At 40.2% G+C, this 25,238-nt stretch overlaps 1 protein-coding gene across 3 annotated transcripts in view; it reads right to left on the bottom strand.

Annotated features, from left to right (window-relative positions):
* Hspa4l (heat shock protein family A (Hsp70) member 4 like) overlaps positions 1-24,207 on the bottom strand; it is a 52,356-nt gene extending 28,149 nt beyond the window's left edge. The window contains exons 1-11 of one of the 3 annotated variants that reach the window (XM_050138413.1): positions 24,189-24,207; positions 23,455-23,628; positions 17,835-17,892; positions 15,348-15,488; positions 9,766-9,888; positions 6,139-6,238; positions 5,680-5,813; positions 2,602-2,846; positions 2,390-2,466; positions 1,711-1,862; positions 1,068-1,174 (exon numbers count right to left, since the gene is read on the bottom strand). In XM_050138413.1, the coding sequence (XP_049994370.1) occupies positions 1,068-1,174; positions 1,711-1,862; positions 2,390-2,466; positions 2,602-2,846; positions 5,680-5,813; positions 6,139-6,238; positions 9,766-9,888; positions 15,348-15,488; positions 17,835-17,892; positions 23,455-23,561 (1,244 nt within the window). In that variant the 5' untranslated portion in view covers positions 23,562-23,628; positions 24,189-24,207. Of the gene's footprint in view, positions 1-1,067; positions 1,175-1,710; positions 1,863-2,389; positions 2,467-2,601; positions 2,847-5,679; positions 5,814-6,138; positions 6,239-9,765; positions 9,889-15,347; positions 15,489-17,834; positions 17,893-23,454; positions 23,929-24,188 lie in introns of those variants that run through there. The other 2 variants (XM_050138414.1, XM_050138412.1) reach the window with 2 other exon arrangements.
* Positions 24,208-25,238: the final 1,031 nt, after the last annotated feature.

Below are 25,238 nucleotides of genomic sequence, written 5' to 3'. Positions count from 1 at the left end.
ACAAGGTCTCCTGAAGCCCATGCTGGCCTTCAATGTTCTATGTTGCTGAGTACACTGAACTTTGATCCTCCTTTTTCCATCACCTGAGTGGTAGGATTACAGGATGCTCCAGCACACTGTCTATTTGTGTGGTAATGAAGACGGAACCCATGAGTTTGTACATGCCAGACACATGCTCTACAACTGAGTCATAGTATCAGGGAGAAAAAAATAGCAATTGTTTTTGTTTACAATAATCATGTTAAATTTAATAGTATAGGAGAAAACTGAATAAAATATATGTAATCTTGTGTTAATAGCAATGTAAAGAATCTTTTTAGATATTATACAAAACACTAATTTGCTAGTTTGAGACAAAACGGGTACTTATGCTCTGGCTAAGCAATTCTACTCTGCTATTTTATAGATATAGCAAACATACCTAAACATTGTTATATGTATACCAATGTTTCTAAACACCACTAAAAACAGCAAAATGTAATTTTCCTAGTGCTTTGGTGATTTACGATGGCATATTCAACTGTTGCAGTAGTCACTGTCTGCTGTCATGGGAAAGTCCTATGTAGTATCTTTTTCAAAAGCAAATTGTACTGGAGGCTCCACAGATGATTTATGTACTTTGTTTATGAAGACTCAAAGAACAGGTATGGACAGATACAATAGCTGCTAAAAATGGCTAATGTGAATTAACAAATATGCCCATCATGGTTTGTACGTTATTTTTATAGTCTTTTTTCTCTAATACTATTCCACACATTTAACAATTTTTTAAATTACTTATTTGCATTTTATGTTACACTGATGTTTTGACTGCATATATGTCTGTGTGAGGTTGTTGGATCCCCTGGAACAGGAGCTACAGACAGTTGTGAGATGCCATGTGGTTGCTGGGAATTGAATCTGGGTCCTCTAGAAGAGCAGTCAGTGCTCTTAACCACTGAGCCATCTCTCCAGACCCACATTTAACAAAATTCTAAGAAGCCCAAATTCCTTTAAGTTAGAAAAAGCATATTTGATTGCTTGAATATTTATGATAAAATATAATTAATATTTTAAAAATAACTTACCCAGTACCTTCTTCAAAAGAAGTCTTCCACCTTAATGTGACTGAATAGGGAACAAGGTCTGTTATGGAAAATTCCCGCACTTTAAATGCTGGTGAGAGGATTGCACACTGAAAGTAAGAAATGCACTTAAATGAGTAAGTACATATCACATTCTAGGTTAACCATAATTAAATTGCTTACTAATGTCTTTATAGTAAAAATTGTTAAGATTTTAAAATTTGTTACATTTTAGTAATGACAAAAGAAAATTTAAAGGGTCCATGTATTTTGTGTGATGTTACAAAAGCTAATCTAAGAACAGTTTTAAATTTCCAAAAAAAATTATTAATGTACATAATCTCAAGAATTCAGTTTTTAGTACATAAATATATTATTGTATTATAGTTTAAAAGTACAAGAGAAATCAGGCATGATGGTGCATGCCTTTAATCCCAGCACTTCTGTGGCTGAGGTAGGTACACACACACACACAAGCACACACACACACACACACACACACAAAGCATATGTGACCGGGGAGGAGAGAAAGAGAGATACAGAGATACAGAGACAGACAGAAAGATAGACTTACAAGGACTACTTCAGTTTTCTTTCAGCATACTGATGGGAGGATTGTACAAACTACATACTAAGTAGTTCTAACCTGCAAAGCACATCCTCTGGCGACAGCTTCATCAGCATTTAGGGTAGTGCTGATGTCTTTCAGAAAGAACCTAGTGACCTGCTCCTTGACTGCAGGAATCCGAGTAGCCCCTCCTACTATTTCTATGCTGTTTATGTCTTCACGTTGTAAGTCTGGAAGTAAAACATATTTCAGTGAAAGAATGAGAAGTCTTCAAAACTTGTACATACTAGTTGTTAGAACATACTTTATATGTAAGTGGATTTTTTTTTATGTGCTCACAAGAAGGTTAAAAAAACCCCAGTAATTATGGAAAAGGCAAACTCTAACACTGTGTGTGTGACACTACTGTGGTCCAGATATCAGCGACAACAAGGACACAACTCACAAGCTTTGAAGCTCTCCAGCGGTTACCACCTTTCTAATTTCCACTTCTAACTTTACTAAAACTAGTCTAAAAGTTATCTTCAAGACAGCAATTACACCCTGATTTCTAATTTAATGTCCTACTAAAGTCTTCCGTAATCACTTAAATATCCCAAAATATAGTTAGCTTGTTTATGATATAAACAATATTATAAGCAAGGAAATGCTCAGAAAGCAGGAATTCTAGTGTCTTGTTCTACGAGTAATAAATTGTAATTTCTTTTTAAAAATGAAAAACACAAAACTTTTAATGAACTTGGTCATTTCCACTTACTAGCTTGGTCCATTACTGCTTTTAAAGGTGGTTCAACCCTGGCCAAGAGGGAAGCACACAACTGTTCAAACTGAGCCCTGTAGAAAATGAAATAAAAATCATTTGGGGGAAGAAAAGTTGAAGACACCCTCTAAAACAACAGAACTAGGGAAAATCCCAACATGACCCAAAGGGAAAATCAGCAAGTGCTCTTCCAAGTGAACACACGATACCTGTTCATCTTACTAGAAACATCCAGGTCATTCATGAAGCACTCGATGTTCAAAGGAAGATCTGATGCATTTGCACTCATCAGCTTCTTCAACTTCTCACACTCCTGATACAGCCGCAACAAAGCCCGAGAGTTCTCCTTGACATTGATCTTATATTTGGTCTTGAATTCATCACAAAAGTAGTCCACTAAAGCCTCATCAAAGTTCCTGCCACCCAGATATGGGTCAAAGGTGGTAGCCAACACCTGTTTAGTTGAAAGAAAATAATTAAGTTTTCCAATATACAGTGTCTTGGTTACTTTTTTATTGCTGACAAAACACCATGAACAAGACACCTTATAAAAGAAAACATTTAATTTTGGGCTTATAGTTTCAGAGGATGAGTTCATGATCATCAAGGCAGGAAGCATGGCAGCAGGCAAACAGGTACAGCAGAGGCTGAGGTATTTTATCTTGAGACACACCACAAGACAGAGAGAGCTGACAGTGACACACCTCCTCCAACAAGGCCTCACCTCCCACTCCTTCAATCAACTGACAAGTATGCAAACATTGAAGTCTATGGTGCTGTTTTCATTCAAACCACAGCATTCCATTTCCTAGACCCTATAGGCTTCTGGCTATATCATAAAGCAAAATACATTTGATCCAACATCAAAAGTCCCCTAGTTTTTTACAGTTTAAAAGTCCCAAGTCTCTTCTGAGACTCAAGGCAATCTCTTAATTGTAACCCCCTGTAAAATAAAAAGCAAATTACATACTTCCAAAAAACAGTGGCACAGAATATATATTGCCATTCTAAAAGGGAGACATAGTAAGGAAATACTGAACGAAAGCAGGAACAAAATACATCAGAGCAATCTCCAAATCCTATAAGTCGACATCTCATATCAAAGTACATAGATGGCTCTGCCCTTTCAGCTTTCTCTTTCTTAGGCTGCTTCCACTCTGTGTGAAGCTCTCGCTAGGAGAGGGTTAGAGCCTATAACCATCATGGCAAGGACCATGGCTGCATGTAGGCAGGCATGGCATTAGAGCAGTTGCTGGGAATTTACATTCTGACTCACAAACAAACATAAGGGAGGGAAGGAGGGAGGGAGGGAGAATGTGAGAGGAGCACAAATTGGGAATGGCATAGGCTTTTGAAACCTCAAAGCCCACCCTCAGTGACTTCCTCCAACAAAGCCACACCTCCTAATCCTTCCCAAACAGTTCTACCAACTGGAGATCAAGCATTTAAACAATAAGCCTCTGAGAGCCATTTGTATTCAAACCACCACAAACAAAAAGAAAACCAAAAGCCAAAGGTCAAAAACCTCTCTAAAATTGTAAAAGCAAAGGCCATCCAAAAGAACTTGTCAAATCACTGGGTGCCAAATGTTGGGATAAATTATTCCTTGTACCTGACTCAAATAGCCCCCTCCTCTTTGTTATCTGCTCTATAGTTACACAACTCTATAACATAACTAGAAGGACAATTCTAATTTTGAAATAACTGAGTGACAACTAAAATTTCATTAGCTTACATTCATTGGCTCTCTAATATACTGAACCCCAAATGAAGTTTAAGGACAAACAGCAGTTCTAAGTGCACACAAGAGCAAAACATCCAAGAAAAGAGATAAAAAAAAAACTGGATCAACAATATTATTATGTAACCATTCAATTTCCAGATTAGTAGTTAAGCCTTTGGCTTAGATCTTTTAGGAAACCTACTTATTTTTTTTTTTACAATAATGTAAAACAAAGAAATACATAAGCAAGTAAAAATGGAAACAGAAAAAAAGAATAATTTGCTCCTCACCAGACTACTAGTTGGTTGCTGTGTGCAGGCCAGTAAGTCAGACAACTCCAGGATATCTAACCCCTCTTCCTTGTGAAAAAATGGCTACTTAACCTTATGATTAGGGAGTCATGCTTCTGTAGGCATGGTTCCTTGGCAGTTTCTTCTAAGATGAGATATGACATTAAGATGCAAGTACTATTAATGGCATTATCCCAACAGACTCACATACAATCTACAAATGTACACATTCCATAGGGTCCAGTGCTGCTCAGCATGAAATGCAAAATCATCCTTCCATGTGATAATGCAAGGGTGTGTTTACGTAAGAATCAGCGTCACAGTCTTTATCAGACTTCAACAGGACTCAGTGATGAAAAATGGATAGATAACTACATTTAAAGTAAAAAAGGGAAAAATCCACTTTTGTTACTAAGCTAACATTTAAGAATAGAGGACAGGAATTAAGTCAATTTATACAAAAATACTATAATTTCATCACAAATTTCCTTTGTTTTTCTGATTATAAGGATTTTGTTATTATACCATGAAGTACAAAACAAAGGGCACACTTGATAGATGAACACAAAAACAAAGACATATAACACAGAAACTACTAAATGCCACATATTTCAAGAATTTTACATATACAAAAATCCTAGGAGAAGCTCCACAGGTCACGTAGCCTACAGGTCTCACAGAAGTTCCAGGGATGCAGCTTCTGCAAGTCACCATGCTGCTGAGTGGACTTTGTGATAATGCAGAGCCTTTGGGTCACCCATGTCCTTGTCAGAAGCTCCTTTACTCATACTCTATAAACTCTCTGCTTCACTTTTTTTTTTTTTTTTAAGAAAAAGGCAACTTCTAGGACGTTGTTAATAGTAAAGAGAACCTAAGGTCAAGAAAAGTTAAGAATATATGTATATGTATATATGTATGATGTATAACGAATAGTTTTCGATCTTTTTGTGTATGAATGCTTTGCCTACATGTGTATGTGTGCACCACTTGCATGCCGTGTGTCTTTGGAAGTCAGAAGAGGGCCTCAGAGCCATTGGAACTGGAGTTTCTCATAGTTGTGAACCACCCATGGTGCTAGGAACTGAACTTGGTCCTCTGTAAGAACAGCAAGTACTCTTAACTGCTGAGCCATCTCTCCAGCCCTGCTAATGGCTATGTTTTTAACATAAGAGGCAGAATAAGACCTTCAGCCCACTTGTTAAGGGTGTGTGCTCTTTACATAAAGTATGCTCTTACTCATTGAAGTTATATACAGAAAGTAATGAGTTACTTACTTTAAGTTTTCCTTTGTTAAAAGCACAAACAGAGACCTGGTAGGCAGAATGCCCCATGTCAATAAACACAACATTCCTTGGTTTCTCATCTAATGACGGAAGATCCTGTTTATAAATTCCATATGCCAGCGCCACTGTATAAGAACAAACAATAGGTTAATTCTTGTATAGCTGTCCTTTGGAAAACAAGACAAAGTTATGTTTGCTTATACTGCATTCTAATATACAATACAGTAAAATAGATTCAACCTATAGTAACTTTTCACAGATTACTTAACATTTTATTTTCCCTACTCAGTTGTCAAAGCAGTAGCCATTCTTTAAGATCAAATGTGAATTCGACCTCTGTCAAAATTCTGTATTCAAAGCAACAAATTATAAATGATGTCAGAGTTTTAAAAAGCTGTAGAGAGAAAAGCTGCTGTTTTCTGATGGTAGTTTTCAAGTGGCCATACCAACCTGCAGTGGTTTCATTCATCAGCCTCAGACAATTTAGGCCTGCAACCTGAGCTGCCGCCATCACGGACCTTCTCTCAGCATCAGTGAAGAAGCTCGGGATCTGGTAAGAAGAGTCACAAGTTACTGCCTCAGTGCCACAGACTTTACTAATAACCGCGGAACACGCAACTTTAAATCAATGTAAAGTACTAGTGTAGGTTCTTAAGTCTGGCAGTTTCTGTACCACACAGATGGGATCTGGAGTTTGAACACAAATCTAATTAGTATTGTAGGATCCCCAGTTCTGTTTACCTCAAGGAGCAGTGTTAGTCTGCTTACTGTGGTTTGGACAGCTGTCTGAGGACTCGGGTGCTGGTCCTCAGTGTGACTTTGTGGAGGTGGACAGTGGTTGAAGGTGCTTAGATGAAATGAGAGGTATGATCTAGGAAGGGATGGTAGACCTCATTTCTGTCTGGACACTTGTTTGGCAATCTGGTCTTTTCTTCATACATACTCTTGCCAATGATGCTGTTATGTCCTCACCACAAAACAAACTAATAGTTTCCCATTATTAAATTCAGCTTCCAAAAGCTAATGGGATAAATAAACCAGTTTTCCTTACAAAGTTAGCCTGCCTACAGTATTCTGACACAGTATTGAAAACATGATGAATATATTAGACTATTAAAATACTGGTCCTGGGCATGGTGGTACACTCCTTTAAACCCAGCACTTGGGAGGCAGAAACAGGAGGATTTCTATGAGTTTGAGGCCAGCCTTCTTTATATAGCTAATTCCAGGTCAGCCAGTGCTACATAGTAAGAGCCTGTCTCAAAAAAAGTAAGTTAATAAATAAAATACTAGTCCATCTTTAATAACAAAAATTAAAACCCTAAGACTCCATTAAAATGAAATTAAGTATATGTAATATAGTATATCTCATATAATAGAATCCTGAGTACCTAAGACCATCTCGATTTCCACTGTCATGGAATAGTATATTATGTTAAAAAAGGACATGCATGGCTCAGTGGCTAAGAGCACATGCGACTCTTGAAGAGCATAATTTCCTGTAACTCCAGTTCCAGGAAATCTGAGGCCTTCTTTTGGTCTCTATGGCGTGGCATGCATACTGTCTCTACACAGACAAACAGGCATGCACCCACCCACCCACACACGGCTTTTTTCATTTTTCAATGAAATGAGCATAATTTCATTTCTGTGGAATGTATATACAACTAGAAGATGAAATCCAATTGTTTAAAATGGTTATATTTCTAAGGAGGGAAAATATATATTGCAGGAAGTTATGAAGGCTCTATTTTGCAGCCATCAAAAGATATTGTGTTTATACTAAAATGTTAACCTTGGGCTTAAAATGTACAAAAATTTATTTATTTATTTAACCACCACCTCCAATTTTTTTTTTTTTTTTTTTGGTTTTTCGCGACAGGGTTTCTCTGTGGTTTTGGAGCCTGTCCTGGAACTAGCTCTTGTAGACCAGGCTGGTCTCGAACTCACAGAGATCTGCCTGCCTCTGTCTCCCGAGTGCTGGGATTAAAGGCATGCGCCACCACCACCTGGCTTCACCTCCAATTTTTAACAGGGTTTCCTGGCTGTCCTAGAATTAGCTCTGTAGACTACAATGGCCTCAAACTCACAGAAATCCACCTGCCTGTTCCTCCCAAATGCTAGGATTAAAGGCATGTGCCACCATCATCCATATTAGCCCCCAAAATTTTAAAGATAACTATTGAAAATATTAATATAGAATATTCCTCAACACCTTCATGACCTGATGTGCAATCTTCCTGCCTCAAATTTTCAGAATGCCAGGATGAGTATTGAGTAACAATACCTCGCTTAATATTTCTTTTACTATGATGTGTATGTGGGGGTTGTGCAATGCCACAACATGTATTTAGAGGTCAAAGAACAACTTTGTGGAAGCAGTTCTTTCCTTCTCCCTTCACATGAGGTCAGAGGATTGAATGCACATCATCAGGTTTGAGTGGCAAGTGCCTTTACTCAGAGATATCTCACTAGCCTCCAACTTAAGCCTTTTGTTTGCTGTTGGTTTTATGTATTTAGACAGGTTCTCACTATGTATCTTGCCTGTCCTGGAACTCACTAAGTAGACCAGTCTGACCTTGAACTCAGAGATTTATCTGCCTCTGCCTCCTGAGTGCTGGGATTAAAGGCACATGACACTATGCCCATCCTAAATTTAAATTTTAAGTTTTTTTTTTACTGTGTTCTGTTAGATGTGCTTATAGTCCTGTACATTAGTATTCTTCTCCTGACAAATCTATAATTCATATATGTGGTTTTTTTTAATATTTATTTATTATGTTATGTTATACAATATTCTGTCTGTGTGTATGCCTGCAGGCCAGAAGATGGCACCAGACCTCATTACAGATGGTTGTGAGCCACCATGTGGTTGCCGGGAATTGAACTCAGGACCTTTGGAAGAGCAGGCAATGCTCTTAACCACTGAGCCATTTCTCCAGCCCCATATATGTGGTTTGTATAGTATTCATGAGGCAATTTATGAACCAAGTACTTTTATGGCTGCTATGGATACAGCTCCACAGAGCAGTAGAGCAATCCTCATAATGCTGACAGCCATGAGAGACGGGCCTAACAGCTGTACCACTCTCACACATGCATTCCAAGTGGCACCATGAGGAGGAGTTGCAAGCACACTCTTGGGAATGAAGTACTCGATTCTCTGTAGTACGGACATGAGGAGGCAATACTCTACCCTTGTGGGGGAGCTGAGACTTAACACACATAAAATTACCACAGTGCCTAGCTAATGGTAAACACTCTTATCTGCTGTTTCTAATGGTTACAAAGCAAAATACTAAGCTCTTACATTTCTTTCAGTTAAATTTAAATAATGAAAATATTTAATAATTAAGTTCACTATAAAGTTAATATTCTAATTCTTATGTACCCGACTTTAATCACACTAAGTAAAAACATATATGATAAAAAGAAGCTAACAATATTCAATGATATTTAAGAGATAAGCCATGGCAAATAATTAAATATTTTATTAAGAATTTTAAAAAGGATCCTTAAAGAATACCTGTTTTTTTCCCTGAGACAGAAGTCTATAATTTCAAATTCCTGCCTATAACTTCACACCCCTAACTTTGAATTTTTAATTTATTCCCTAAAACATTAAAGTATTTAAAATTGGGAAGTAAATGCTACTAGGAAGATTATATTTTTAAGTTTTTAAAATTGCATGCATTTGGCATCTATCTTTGTACAGATTTGTGTGCGTACACATGTGGGAGAGAGCACACATGCAGAATCAGAGGATGATCCTCACGAGTCAGACTTCACCATGTGGGTCCTAGGGATCAAACTCAGGGGGCCAGTGCCTAAGCCATCTCACTTGTTCCTGAGGAAGACTCATAAGTGGCAGGGTCAGCAGCCACTGAAAATATAACACACGCTGGTTTTTGAAGGCTCACTGATTATGAGAACAGACTTATTAGGAAAGTCGACCTAAACTTTATGAAATGAGGTGGTTTTTAAAAAAGTAAAGCCACTGTAAGTTATTTTGTGACCAAAGAGAGAAATTACAAAAAGAAAACCTTTTTTTCTTGATGTCAATACCCTGGAGCTCACCGAGATCACACAGTCGGCCACTGGCTTCTTCAGGGCATTTTCTGAGGTCTCTTTAAGTTTAGCCAACAACATTCCGGTGACTTGCTCAATTGCAAAGGGCCTCTCTTCCTCCAGGTACCGAACCTACAATCAAGATTGATACACTCAGTCACTTATTCACACAATGCGTGTGCACACCACACACGGCAGTGGAAACAGTGGTCCATTCCTTACAGAGGGTCACCAGCAGCACGGAGCAGTCTCACGTGTAGCTCCACACCAACAAGCACATAACTTTGGAGAGAGTTCTAAACTCGTGAGTCCTCACCCACAAAAAAGTCCATTCATTTTTATCATTAATTTTCCAAGTATGACGTAAACAGTGAAGGAAAAAAGATAAAATTCTTTTCTTTGTTTTCCCCTTGGGATATTTTTCTGTGTAACAGTCCTGGCTGTTCTGGACCTCACTTTGTAGACCAGGCTGGCCTTGAACTCCCAGAGATCCACCTGCATCTGCCTTCTAAGTGCTGGGATTAGAGGTATGCACCACCAGTGCCCAACAAGATAAAATTCTTAAAAATTAGTACTCCTGGACTTAACACGTAAGCTTCAGCCACATGGTTTTGAAAAGCGGAAATTAATAACACCATGGAAATAGAGGTAAAGAATCCTAATTATTAATCTGTATCAATCTATATACCTATGAACACTGATTTTTGACAAAGAAGCTAAAAATATAAAGTAGAAAAAGAAAGCATATTCAACAAATGGTGTTAGCATAACTGTGTATCAAAATACAAGAGAATGCAAATAGATTCATATCTATCACCACGCACAAAACTCAAGTCCAAATAGATCAAAGTCTTCAACATAAAAACAACCACACTGAACCTCACAGAAGAGAAAGTGGGAAGTAGCCTTGAACACATTGGCACAGGAGTCCACTTCCAAAATATAATCCCAGTAGCACAGACACTGAGAGCAACATTAATAAACTGGACCTTCTGAAACTGAGAAGCTTCTGTAAAGTAAAAGACATGGTCAACAAGACAAAACAGCAGCCTACAGATTCGGAAGATCTTTACCAAACCCACATGGGACAGAGGACTGATTCCAAAATATACGAAGATCAAGAAATTTGACATTAAAAGAACAAATAATTCAATTAAAAATGGAATACAGACCTAAACACAGAATTCTCAACAGATGAATCTCAAATGGCTGAGAGACACTTAAGGAAATGCTCAATATCTTTACCTATCAGAGAAATGTAAATCAAAACAACTCTGAAGTTCCATCTTCCATTAGTCAGAATGGCCAAGATCAAAAACAGTGATGACAGCTTATACTGGAGAAGATGTAAGGTAAGGGGTGGGAGTGAAAACTTAAACAGCTGCTTATGGCAATTTCTCAAAAAAATTAGGAAACAATCTACCTCAAGACCTAGCAATACTGCTGTTGGGTATACAACTAAAGCTCAATCATACCACAAGGACATGTGCTCAGCTATGTTCACAGCAGCATTATTCACAATAGCCAGACTCTGGAAACAACCTAGATGCCACTCAACTGAAGAATAGATAAAGAAAATGTGGCAATTTACACAATAGAGTACTATACAGTGGTTAAAAAATGTTATCTTGACACCTTCCTAGACATGGACGGAGGGGGGAGGACCTTGGACTTTCCACAGGGCAGGGAACCCTGACTGCTCTTTGTACTGGAGAGGGAGGGGGAGAGGAGTGAGGAGAGGGGGAGTAGGGTGGGAGGAGTGGGAGGGAAATGGGAGGCTGGGAGGAGGCGGAAACTTTTTTTCCTTTTCTCAATAAAAAAAATAAAAAAAGTTATCTTGAAATTTACAGGCAAATAGATGGATGTAGAAAAAACTATATTGAGTGAGGTAACCCAGACCCAGAAAGACAAATATGTACTCACTCATAAGTAGCTTCTAGACATAAAGCAAAGAAAAACCAGCCTACAGTCCACAACCCCAGACAACCTAAACAACAAAGATGACCCTAAGAGAGACATATATGAATCTACATAGGAAGGAGAAAAATAAAAGATCTCCTGAGTAAATTGGGAACATGGGGATCATGGGAGAGGGTAGAAGGGGAGAAGGGAGGAAGGGGAGAATGGTGAAAAATGTATAGCTCAATAAAAACAATGAATAGTGTTCTTACACTAAAGTTCCTAGGAACATGCATGGAATATATATATATATGTATATATATATTACACACATATATACATATATATATTTTTCCAAGACAGTGTTTCTCTGTGTTACAGTGAACTCACAGAGATCCACCTGCCTCTGCCTCCTTAGTATTGGGATTAAAGGCATGTGCTACCACTGTCGGACTTGGATTAGGCATAAAATTTAAAGATTAATGGAGACTAGATATCGGCTACACTTTATTGACTGGGTTGTATTTAGTAATATAAGAGTAGTTTGAGCAAGAACCTGTATTTGAAAGTAATTTAACCTTTATGATGTATTTAAAAGCAACGCAGAACAGGGCTGGAGAGGTAGCTAAGATTCCAACTATCTATAGCACTCTGCCTCAGGGAATCTGGCCTCTGAAGGCAACAGGCATGCATACAGACATACCTCAGGCAAAATACCAATACCTATGAAATATAATACAAAGTGATCTGAAGAACTTGCATAAAACAAGTGCTTTGTTGCTGTTTGAGATAGGATTTCTCTGTGTAGCCCTGGCTATCCTGGAACTTGCTCCTAGTCTAGGCTGGCCTCAAACTCAGAGATCTGCCTGTCTCTGCCTCCTGAGTGCTGGGATTAAAGATGTGCACCACCTTGCCTGGCAAGACAAGGATGTTCAATTCACCCAATATAAGCCTATATTCTTTACCTATAGATCCCAGAGTACAGCTTTATTCCATGACACCAACCTTTGAAATAATTCTGGAAAATTTTCTCAAGCCTAGCAATATATTTGGATGTGTAAATACATAAAAATCAATATATATCTAATGATACACTAAAATTGTTTTTTTTTTCCAATCCATGTAGAAACACACAACAAATGCTACTGAATCGCTGCCTCTAAACTAAGGGGTACAGAGGAATGAATTACACTGAAGACAGTGAACCAAACCACATTGTCCTACAGTAATAGGCTGATGAGGTGCTCAGTACTTCTTTGTATAAGGGTATTTGAAGGTTAGATGAAATAAGTATTAAGTACATTCAAGAAAATCTGTAAAAAAAAAAAAAAAAAAAAAGCAAGTGAAGAAAATAAAGAGAGCTGACCAGCAGTCCTCAGCTTCCAAAGAGGGAGACAGTGGAACACAGAACTGACACTTTCAAAGCCTTTAACTATCAAATAGCCACTCAGTACGAATATACAAAATTTTATTGCTTGAAAATTAGTTTTCTTGGGGCTGGAGAGATGGCTTAGAGGTTAAGAGCACGGACTGCTCTTCCAGAGGTCCTGAGTTCAATTCCCAGCAACCACATGGTGCCTCACAACCATCTGTAATGAGATCTGGTGCCCTCTTCTGGTCTGCAGATGCACATGCAGACAGAACACTGTATACATAATAAATGAATAAATAAATCTTTAAAAAAAAGAAAATTAGTTTTCTTTTAAAAATTTAGTTCTCAGATGGGTGGTGGTGGTGCACACTTTTAATCCCAGCACTCGGGAGGCAGAGGCAGGTAGATATCTGTGAGTTTGAGGCTAGCCTGATCTACAAGAGCTAGTTCCAGGACAGGTTTCAAAGCTATGGAAAAACCCTGTCTCAAAAAACAAAAACAAAACAAACAAAAACCCATACTCTCCTCAGCCTATTCACACAATCTATTTTGCATGTGTGATTTTTTTTTCCCCAGTGCTGGGAACCAAACTCAGGCCTTTGTGCTTGTGAGACAAGTATTTGACTACTGAGCTAAATAAATCCTCAACAGTTTTGCTTTGTTTTAAAGAGTAAAATCAAAATATTTTAATGAGCTTAAATTTTAATCTCTAATAGTTAAGGCTGTTAGGTGGTCATGAAAACCTAACCAATATCTGACTTCATTTTCCTCTGTTATTGCTAACATAGCTCATTATCCAGCTCCACTTAACAAACCTTGACCTTCCACATTACACCAAAGTATGGCTTAAAGTCTTTAACCTCTGATGGGGCATCCATGAACTATCTCAACAGTTTCTTTCTCTTTATTAAAGCATGCTATCCTCTCTAGTCATATTCCTCTTCTAAAACTAGAAATACAGGCATATCCATAGCATGGACACATCAAGCTCAGAGTTATTCAAAATAGCTTTAGGGAGACACAGTCACATAGCATAAAGTTCCAGGGAGTATACTTTTAAGAGGGCGACAAAATTGTGCATAGATCTCCACTTTCTACTTGTACAATATTTTCATCACCACACCAGAAACCTCCTCATGGTTGTTAGCTATATGTCCCATTCCCTCTTCCTCTTAGCCCTTGGCAGTCACTAATTTTTCTGTCCATATGAATTTACTGACTCTGGGATACTGCAAATAAGAATCTACTAAATTATGTGGACTTTTGTACTGGGGTTCCTTTACTTAGTGTTTTTGATGTTCTTATACAGTGTGGCATGTATCAGTACTTTCTCTTAAGATTGCATGCTATTTTACTATATAGGTGTATTTCATCATAATGGACAACTTTATTTCTACAAATCACACCGTTAATATTATGAACATTCATGTATAGAAATTTTGTGGACATATTTTCAACTCTGGGGTTTGTAAGGAGTAGAATTGTTGAGCCATACACTGACTGTGTTTTATAGTATCTCACTCATTTGTGCTGACCAATTTCTAGACCCCATTTCTTAGAAGAAAGTTTGCTTTACCACTTCACTTCTAAATATTACAAGATTCTTGTAAAGCTGACAACCTGCTGGCAGCTCTACTACTTTGGAGGTGTACTCTTCTAAGTTGCACATGGCTCTGCTTTACTCTCAACCAGTCTCATCTACTGGCCTTCTCCCAGTGATAGTCACTTCTTATTTCACACAAAATAACTGTTTTTAAAAGTTACTATCTACAACAGAATGTTTTGCATTCACTAAAATTACTACAAACTTGACCATCATGCAGGTGTTGTCCCAATTTATGATAAAACACCATGACTGAACCAACTTGGAGAGGAAAGGGTCTATTCATCTTACAGATGTAGTCCATCATCCCGGGAAGTCAGAGCAGGAACATGGAGGCAGGAATTGATGCAGAGGCCACGGAGGAAAACGTTGTTTACTGGCTTTCTCTTCCTCATGAATTACACAACTTGTTTTCTTATGCCCCAGGACCCCTATCTGCCCAAGGTGGCACAACCACACCAGGCTAGATCCTCTCACTTCTTTAACTAAGAAGACTGTATTACAGACTTACCTGTAGGCCAATAATTGAGGCACGTTCTCAATTTAAGATCCCCCTTTCCATAAGTTGTGACAATTGACAATAAATTAGCCAGAACAGATAGATGCTCAAATATACGGTCTGAGAAACAAAGTTATACTTCAGGTTATAACAGTAACATTCTCACATTGTTCTTTCCTTTAAGGGCACAGCTGTACTCTTGCAAACACAAAGCTCACCTTAACTCCTGCACTTCCATTGGGCATCTTCTGCAGTTCATAGGGAAGCCTGACTCTCTCCGTTTGCACAATGGGGTCATCAAATGATCGCCCATGAAGCTTTTTGAAGCCATGAATTGTATTTCTTACATTTGTAACTATCTGTTGGCAATAGACATGTGAGTTTATCAATTAGTTAATGAGGCAAAATAAGGTAATAATCTAATACTTAAAACCACCAAATTCCTATTCTCGTATACTCAAGTTCAGAATTTTACTTAATTCATTCTCTTGTTGTCCAATTAGAAAGTTATAGTTGAGCATGCATGTATCTTAAGTGTTATCTTTGCAGTCTCTTCTTTTCCTAGAAATTAGTGAAAGAGACAGTATAAAACCTTTTGAAACTTTCCAAACAATATGGTGAAAATCTATTGACAAATCATTTCTGTTTTCAGCACTTTGAAAAAATTTTAGGTGTATGGGTATTGTGCCTACATGTATGTCTGTACACTACTTGGATGTCTGGTGCCTCATAAGGTCAGAAGAAGGTATCAAATCTCTGGAGCTGGAATTACAGCTCCATATGAAGCACCACATGGGTGCTGGAACCAAACCTGTGTCCTCTGGAACAGAGGAGCAGCCAGTATTCTTAACCACTGTGCCATCTTTCCAGCCCATTCTCAGCACTTTCTATGAAGTAAATTATTTTGTTTGATGTTGTGTTTTCCTTTCACTTAAAAATACTTTATTTTGAATTATGTGCATGTAGGGGGTGTGGGTGTCTATGAGCACAGGTCTCTTAGAGGCCAGAAGGGGAACTCTGATCTCCTGGAGATGGAGTTACTGGTAGTGCTGGGAAGCTGACTCTGGTCCTCTGCAAGAGCAGTGTGTGCTCTTAGCTGCTGAGCCATTTCTCCAAACCTTTCCCTATTTTTTATGTTTTTATTTAAATTGTTTTCAAATCATTTATTTTCCTTTCTTCTCAGTGGCTGTTTTCTTGAGAGATGTCTTATATATTGCTCCCATTGATAAGAATCACCCCAGATCAATATTTAAAATCCCTCCCATGAGGCATAGTGCTAAGCAACAGTCTTAACTGTAAATGACTAGTATTTTGACAAGCTAATGTTTTGTTCAAACTATATACTGCTACTTAGATGCAGTATTTGCTTTCTTAGTGACCTTCAAATGGATCTGGAACTTCCCTCATGGGATGAATGCATAGGGGTGCTCAGCCAATTTAACTCATGGGCGATTAATAATAGTACAGACTGCTTTAAATAAAGATTATTTCTGCTAATATTACAGCACTCAAAATATGATCGTGCTTGAAAGATGGCTCAGAGGCTGAGAGACCTTGCTGCTCAGTCACGAAGACCTGAGTTTGGATCCCAGCTCTGACATCAGGTGGTGGGCAAGGCCTACGACTCCAGCTCCAATGCCTCCACCACTCTCTGCTGGCCTTGTGTGCACTGCCCCACACCTCTACATGCACAAACACACAGATACACACACAGAAAAAGTAACTCTTAAAAACACCAAAATGTGAGGTCTAAAGCTAATAAAGGAGCTATTTTCGCAATAATTAACTTTTATATATAATATGAATGTAGAAAACATAAAACACTTTCACATATAAAGCAGAATTAAATGACATTCTTTCAAATTTTTGAGCAAAAGTTTTTAAATTAATGAGTAAATAATTCCCACAAAGTCAAGAGGAAATAATGGCACATTAAATAATTGATTTTTCTGAAACAGGATGTCACATAGATCAGGCTTTAAACTCACTTGAGATCAGCCTTGAATTCCTGATCAGCGTAACTCAGCCTCCTTAGTGCTAGGTTTACAGACATGAGAACAGGAAGAAAAGACCCAGCTATACATAAAATATATGAAATAACTACCAAGGACTTTGGATTAGGAAAATAAAGGAAAAGTAAAACAATATAAAGCCAACACGCTAGTGGGCAAACAGGCAAGCTTTAATATCCTATTCATAAGCATTTCAGAAGTCTAGAGATATACTTAAATTTCACGATCCACATTAAGCCACGCTGGAAATTTTCTCCTTTGCTCCCCCCACCTTCTTTTACTAAGAACACTGCTTACTAGTCACGGAAGTATTCAGAAGACCACCCCTTAGAGAAGTGACCATAGTAGGACATCCAACTTTACAATTCTTAAAGAAATAAAATAAAAAATTATTCTATAACTTAAAGCAAATTTATTTCTCCTCCTCCTCCTCCTGCTACACCCCACCCTGCATTTTCTTTGCTTTGTTTTGGAAACAGTATCTCATGCAGCTTATGCTGGCCTTTAACTCTTAATCATACTGCCTCAAGAGCTGGGATTACAGGGATGAGCCACCACACCCAGCAAAGTGTGTCTGACACAATAAAAGGTGTAGACTCTGCCCTACTTGTAATTCTCAATTATGTGCTATGGTAGTCAACCACCATGTAGTTAACTTTCTCTCCAAGTAAAACAGCCACACTAGCAACATACCTGGCTCTTAGCTGCATTTCCAATGGCTCGAGTTCTGGATCCCAAAGATATACAGGCCCTGAATAAGATTAAAACAAGAGTTCCACTGTTTATCTGGTACACTGTTTATATGATTCTTTTTATACAAAAGTAAATTTAAAATAGTTAAAAACGATCATTATTTTAAAATCAGGTAGTAGAAATAAAAACTTTACATATCTCTAAACTTTATAATAACAGAATAATGATAAAAATTTTAGAATTTAAAAAACTGTGTTAATATTTGACAATATGATATTGGTGCCAAAACTGTTTTTCAAATTCTAATGGCCTGAGTCCTATTCAAAAGTAACCATATTTAGTAAGGTAAGGCTGCTCGGATTTCCACTCTGAGTCACACAAGCATCATCTGCTTCAGTTTCCATATGTGAGAGTGCTGACAACACCTGCTCCTCAGGTGATGTGAGGACCGGGAGTGAACGCAGGTGTGAAGAAATGCTGTCGACACCTGGCACAATGTAGTTGGAGGTTGCTTGTTCATTTTCTGGCCACCCAGACCCGAAATAATCACACTGGAACTATATTAATTGCAACACTGTTGGCTTAAGTGTATTTCTAACTAGCTCTTATATCTTAAATTAACCCATTTTACTAATCTGTGTATCGCCACGTCGTTGTGGCCTACTGGTAAGGTTCTGTCCTGTGTCTGGCATCTGTCTCTTTCAGTGGCTACAAGGCTTCCCCTTGACTCCACATACCTTTTCCCCTATCTCTACTTGGAATTCCTGTCTTGCTCTGTTCTGCATTGTCATAGGCCCAAGCAGCTTCTTTATTAACCAATGGTGATAAAACATATTCACAGGTTACAGATGGGAATCCCACATCAGCACAATAAAAATACAAATACTTGTTGCTATTTTTGTTTGTTTGTTTTTTGAGACAGGGTTTCTCTGTGGCTTTGGAGCCTGTCCTGGTTCTTGCTCTGTAGACTAGGCTGGTCTCAAACTCACAGAGATCCGCCTGCCTCTGCCTCTGCCTCCCAAGTGCTGGGATTAAAGGCGTGTGCCACCATCGCCTGGCACTTGTTGCTATTTTAATCACTACATTTTACATGTCACATAAGACTAACATTTTTTATCACGTGATTGAAGAAAATATTTCCAGGTTTAAGTTTTAACTACAAGAAACTATTCAATAAATAAATACTGTACATACATAAGCTATTCTCTATCCTTGAATAATTTAAAATTTGTTGAAAAATTCAACAGAACACATACCATTATGAAAAAGAACAATCACCTCCATATAATAGAGTCTAGAAAAAATTCTTTTTAATATTAATTTATATTTTTTTAAAAAAAATTCTTTTCTCATTTTACGTACCAATCCCAGTTCTCACTCCCTCCCTCCTTCTACTTCCCCTACCTTCCATCCACCCCACCCGCTATCCACTCCTCAGAGAGGGTAAGGCTTCCCATGGGAGCCAACAAAGCCTGGCACATCACAGGAAAAGCAACTTCTAAATTAAGACTTGAAAAGAGATAAAAAGCATTTAATTTATAGCTGTCTTGTGCAAACTGATGTTCCAGGCCATTAGAATTGAAAAACAGTTTTGGCACCAATACCGTATTGTCACAGGTGCTCAAGTTAGATATGGTTTCCCTATAAAGGTTCATATGCTAAAAACCTGATCCCAAATATAATGACACCGAGATGGCAGACCTCTGAGATGTAGTACCTAGGAGCCAGATCATGGGGCACCAAACTCAGAAAATCAGTGCCCATTTTACAGAAGCATGTCAGGCCCCCTCCACATACAGCATGTCCCCTTTGTGACACAGCCAGAGGCCCTTGCCAGAACACCAGCACTGGGCAGGCTGTGTCCTCCAGCCACTAGGATCTGGAGCCAAGTAATTTCCTTAGACGTTCCTAGGTTGACACTTTTCCCTGACAGTCCCATACAAACAGCATTCCTGATCCTCCCAACCTAAACATCTCCTAGCATCTAAAATCCCACTTCCTCCATAGTATAATTACCATCTAATACAATTTATTCTCCAGCTGAATCTCTAGACCAAATGTGAGATCTGTGAGGGAACGAGGCATTGTCCTCATTGCACCATTCAATGTGGCAGCCAATGCTCACATATGGGAGATAAAATTTAAATTAAAATAACAAAATTCTGTGCCTCAAAACTAGTCACATTTCAGGTTAGTACACTCGCATGTAGCTAGGAGATATAAAAAACTATACAGAGAACAAATATATATATGAAAGTTCTACTGCTCTGGCCAGGAGCACTGCCTGGTGAACAGGAAGGACACTTTCTGAAAGACCAGGAATATGGATCCTAAGGGTAATTAGGAAGAATGCAACTTGGTTAGTTTCATAGTTGGGTTTGATTAAGATAGTATCCAGGTCAGACTATATAGGGCCTCAACAACCCAATTATAAATTGAAATGTTTGCATGCAGTAATCAAATTCATTAAGTTTCCGAGTAATGGAGAGAACAATGTATGGTGATGGATAATACGAAACAAAGGTTGTATCTCAGAGCATGGCTTGCTAAGCGCTGACCTATCACACTGAGGCCCACTGGACTTTGAATTCAGCCATCTCTACATCTGGCTGCTCCTCTCAATTTTTCCACATAAGCTTTAAAAATATCCCTACTTTTTCTTTTCCCTTCCTAGGCTACATCACAGCATTCTTGGCCTTCTGCGGCCACTGTGTTGCTGCCAGATGAATAATGACACGAGAGAGATAGCAAGCAAGCATCCATCTCCACTTCCTTAGAGAGCCGTTATGACTCTCTTCTCATGTTGCCACTTTGGCTAAACAATGTGTTTGTTTCAACTACAGTGTCAGGGTGTCCAGAAAGCAGAGTTTCTCAACCACGGCAATCCTGATATTCCGGGCCAGATGCTCCTTCTGTTGAGCGAATGGGGCTGTGGTGTGCACGGTGACAGTTGAGTCCGCTGGCCTCTTCCCACAAGATGCTAATAGTACCCTTTCTACTCCCACTCTCAACTGTGACAACCACAGTTGGGCAAAGTAACTTCTCTCTGAGAACCGCTGCCTTGGCACAGATCTCAAGACGTTTCTGTAAAACATGATTCTTTAGATGCTAAACTAGCTTGGGAAAACATTGCTTTCTTAAGATACTTTCAGTGCTTATCAGTAAAGGGACTTGAGAAGCTCTTCAGAGAAGAGAAGCGCAAATACTGCTTAACCATCTGGGGAAAATGCTACGGTAGAAGACAAAGAGGGAGGAATCGTTCTCAGAATGGCATATTGATGCTATAGGCTCTCAAACATGTTTTTTCGAAAAATAAACTTTAGACATATATAGTTTAATGACAACAAAGAACTTCCAATCTTTTATTATGGCCAAAAGGATTAAATATTTTAACAAATGGAAAAATAATGTAAGTTTTTAATATACTTATTAAACATAAATTGAAAGTTAAGTTAGCTTATAACTTGAGGCCATTAACAGAAATCACACAAATACTTAAGCTGATCAGGTATTAGACATAGCAATGCATGCCTTTCATCTCAGCATTTGGGAGGCTGAAGCAGGAGGATCAAGTCCAAGATCATTTCAGGCTACTTACTCAAAATCTTATCTCAAAAAACAAAAGCAGAAACTGATCAGTGATTGTAGATACATAGTATTAGATTATTAGGCAGAATATTTTAGGATATAGTCTTAATTAAAATTCACCCATTCCAAACACAAACATAAATTCACAATTTTAAGGTTCTTTAAATTGTGAATACCTGGCTAGAAAACTTGCAAACTACCATCTGCAACATACCTTTATAAATGAAATTCTACCAGATCTCAGTGATGATCATTAAGTTTTATAATGCTCATAGACTAAAAAGACTACCAACGGCATGGAAACATCATAAATTCATGCCACTTATTTGTATTATGTAATGTCAGATTCCTTACCTATAAGATCAACGTAATGACTGGAGAATCATTTTATTTTGTCTTGTATTAAAACTTGACTGTTTTAAGAACAGTTTTAGGTTTGGCTATTTTCTAATTTGTACCATCAAACCTTATAGCCCCCTAAACAAACTTAATTTAAAAAAACAAAGCAGCAAATCTAGTCACTGGGTTTTTTTTTTTTAGAAGCAAAATAACTATATTAGCTTATCATTCAGTAAATGTGAATTATCAAAAACAAAACAAAACAAATCCAAAACCCAACCCCAACCCCGCAAAGTAAAAAGAAACAAAAAGGTAGTTATTGTAACATTATTTGCAAAAATAAAATATAAACACATGAAGGTAGAACTTGGGATGAACTAATAAAATGATTATAAAAACACTAAAACTGATGCTAACTGATGGGACAGAAATACTTTACAGAGAAGTTAGTGAACAGAACAACAATCTATTTTCCCCTTTCTATCTTAAAAACAAATAGAACCATCTAGAAGTTTTATTTCTGGATAGAATTATAATTTTTAATTTTATCTTTTCATGTACCTATATTTCTAGGCTTAAGAATAACGTTTTTCTCATAATACACTTAATAAATGAATAAATCCTGAGTAAATTATTGGTCCTGGGATTATGGCGGTTACCTGACTTATATCCACATTTGATTATATAAACATCTAGAATTTCAACAGAGAGGTGATGGTCAATCTAGAAAAAAAGGAGGCCTAAAGCATTCCAGGCTACATCTGGAAAATAATCATATTCTTTTGCATTCATGTTTGCATACTGACATTCTTAAACCACTCCTGGATCATAGTAACCTCAGCATTTAAAGATGGTTTAACACTGATCGTGGCTAACGTTAGTTTGCTTTAAAATTAAGTCTGGATCTTTTCCTTTCCGTAAAAGTACAGGAACAGAATTTGCCTCATAAAATTACAGGCTACAGGAGCCCACAAGAAGAGTTTTTCACAAGCAAGTGTTAGTTGTGTTCGTTGCCAATAAACTTCCCACGTTTCCATGACATAACGCTACAAAGTCTTTCATCAAGTTCATAATGGAAGCACTCCACAGTCCTGTTTATACAGGAGAGTCGCCTCTGACTCACCACCCATTCACTCTGCAGAAATACACTTTAGGTCACAGCCTCTGACCCCAGCAATCTCTAATCGACAGGATTATTAACATGCTCGACCCAGATTCCCACTGCCCAGGCTCTCCCAGCGAATGCACCGTTAACCTAACCCCATCGGAAACCGGTCAGATGGCCTCAAATTCTCAAGGACAACACCTCATCTCCCCTAGAAACAGGCGGACTGCTGAAGAAATACAACAAACGCGTCTAGGGTTAGGATAACTGCCATTCATTTTCTGAGCGTGCAGAGCGAGGGGTCACTTTTCTGGGAAAGCTGTCGCTCGGGGAGCTGGGGGGAGGGCGGGGGGGGGGAGTGGGACACGCAGAGCTGTCCCCTGGCTAGCACGGGATCATCCCAGGCCAGGGCGCGCAGGCCAGCGGGGTCCTTCCTTCGTGCCAGGGACGCAGCGGGGCTCTAGCGGGTCAAGGGCGCCTGCGGTCGGCGGGGGCGAGCGAGGCGGCCCGCGGTCCCCCCCACCCCCGGCTGCCGCCGCTGCACCTGTCCCGGACCCCACCCGAGCCCGGAGGGCGGGCGGCACTTACGGCGTGCACCTGTCGCTGTACTCGTTGGCGATGGTCTCGATGCCGCCGCTCCTCGCCACCGCGACGTAGCAGTTGAGGAAGCCGAGGTCAATGCCCACCACCGACATCCCGCCTCCGGGTCGGGCTGCGGGGACCGCGTCCCGCTGCGGGCCGCTACCGCGGGCGCTGCGACTCCTGAGAGAAGTAAGGGAGAGGCCCCGCTCTCCGTCAGTCAGAGAATCTAGGGCAGGGGCGTCGGAACTGCGGAGGTGGAGCCGCCCGCCTGCGCCGCGCCGCCGCGCCTGCCTCGCCGCCTCCGCCCGGGCCCGCAGCCTCCTCGCCACTGCGGTTCGCCGCCCCCAACCGGCAGTTACTGCGCTCTGCGCCTGCGCGCTCGGCCCCGGGAGGCGCGAGCCTCCGGTCGGCTGCGGCTCGGCGGCCTCGCCCTCGGCCGCTCCCGTCAGCGCTCGGCAACGGCTCGCTGCGCAGCGCCGGGTTCCAGAAGGAACTGGGAAAGGGGGAGGCCGCGGAGCCGCGGAGACGGGCGGGGCGGGCGGTCGCGCGACGCCAGGCGAGGCCAAGCGGTCTCCGGGCAACCGGCGTGGGGGGCGGGGGCGCGGCGACGGCGGCCTGAGGCTCTCGGGAGCGCGGCTCTCAGCGCAGCCGCCCGCCTCGCCTCGGCGTCGCAATCCTCAGCACCGCCCGCCCGCCCCCATCCTCCCGCGGTCCCCGAGAGCCGCGGCCTGCTCGCTCACCTGCCGGCCTCGTCGCCCCAACGGGCTCACGTGCGGCTCGCCCCGAGGCGCCTCCGGCCGCCTCTTTGTGAGGTGGAGCCCATTATGCGGTGCCCCTGCCACGCCCGCCTCCCAGCCACCCCGCTGCGCCCGGCCCTGGCCTCTGACTTTGAGTGCAATCGCCGTGAAAGCCCTTCTTCTAGGCGTTGACCTGTTGCCCAGTGAGCTGCAGAAAAGAGGCCGCCGTGGGCCGCGTGCTGCCTGTGCGCTTGGACAAGTTTTGCACTTACGAAGGCTGCTCCTTTCTGTGCACATTCCAGCGCGAACTCCGTTCTTTCTCCTCTAGCTCCTTCTTGGTGTCCTCTTCCTTAGGGTCCAGTTCTTCATGCTTCTGCTCACCCTTCTTTTCCAGTTCCTCGTGTAAGCCCTGTTGCTTCCCCTCCAAGTTTTCGTGTGCCTCCTGTTCTACCCTGGAAGCAGGCACGGAGTTTTTATCCGCATGTTGAGAACTCTCAGAGTGCCTGTTTGTGCCCCTTCTTAAGTTACTCAGACGTTTCACTATTAGCACCGTGGTCACGGCAACAGCAGCAAGTGTGGCAATCGCTTTTGCTGTTACTACAATGAATGCGAAGTACATTTCAGGAACGACACCAAGTCAACTGGAAGGTCACTCTTGCCTCAACTGCAGTGTTTTTAAAGAACCTTTCTCGTCCAGAGTTTGCAGGAGGCATGCTCTGTCCCACTCAACACTTCCCTAGGAGACCTCGCGACTTGGCTTCCCAGCCGACTGTGCGCGCACAGAACAGGGAATGGGTGCTTCCGGCCCTTCAGAACTCTGAGTCTCAGTGGCTTCCACTACTTCGTTGCCTCACTATCGTCCTCAGGGATGATGATCTATCACTGGCTAGATTTGTTCCTGGATAACCTTGAAACTCTCCTAGGATCACAAATTCCATTTTTTTATCTATGATGTCTTTGGAACCTCAGGTGTTAAGTTTTTCTTTCTCTTTAAAACAACAAAACCCTTAAAATATTAAAAAGAAATCACTGATGCCAGAAACAAAGAGTTCA

This window comes from Alexandromys fortis, unplaced genomic scaffold, assembly GCF_014885135.2.
Source record: "Alexandromys fortis isolate MF-2015 unplaced genomic scaffold, M_Fortis_MF-2015_v1.1 scaffold_15, whole genome shotgun sequence".
In the NCBI taxonomy this organism is placed as follows: domain Eukaryota; kingdom Metazoa; phylum Chordata; class Mammalia; order Rodentia; family Cricetidae; genus Alexandromys; species Alexandromys fortis.
This window is presented reverse-complemented; position numbering and strand designations above follow the sequence as displayed.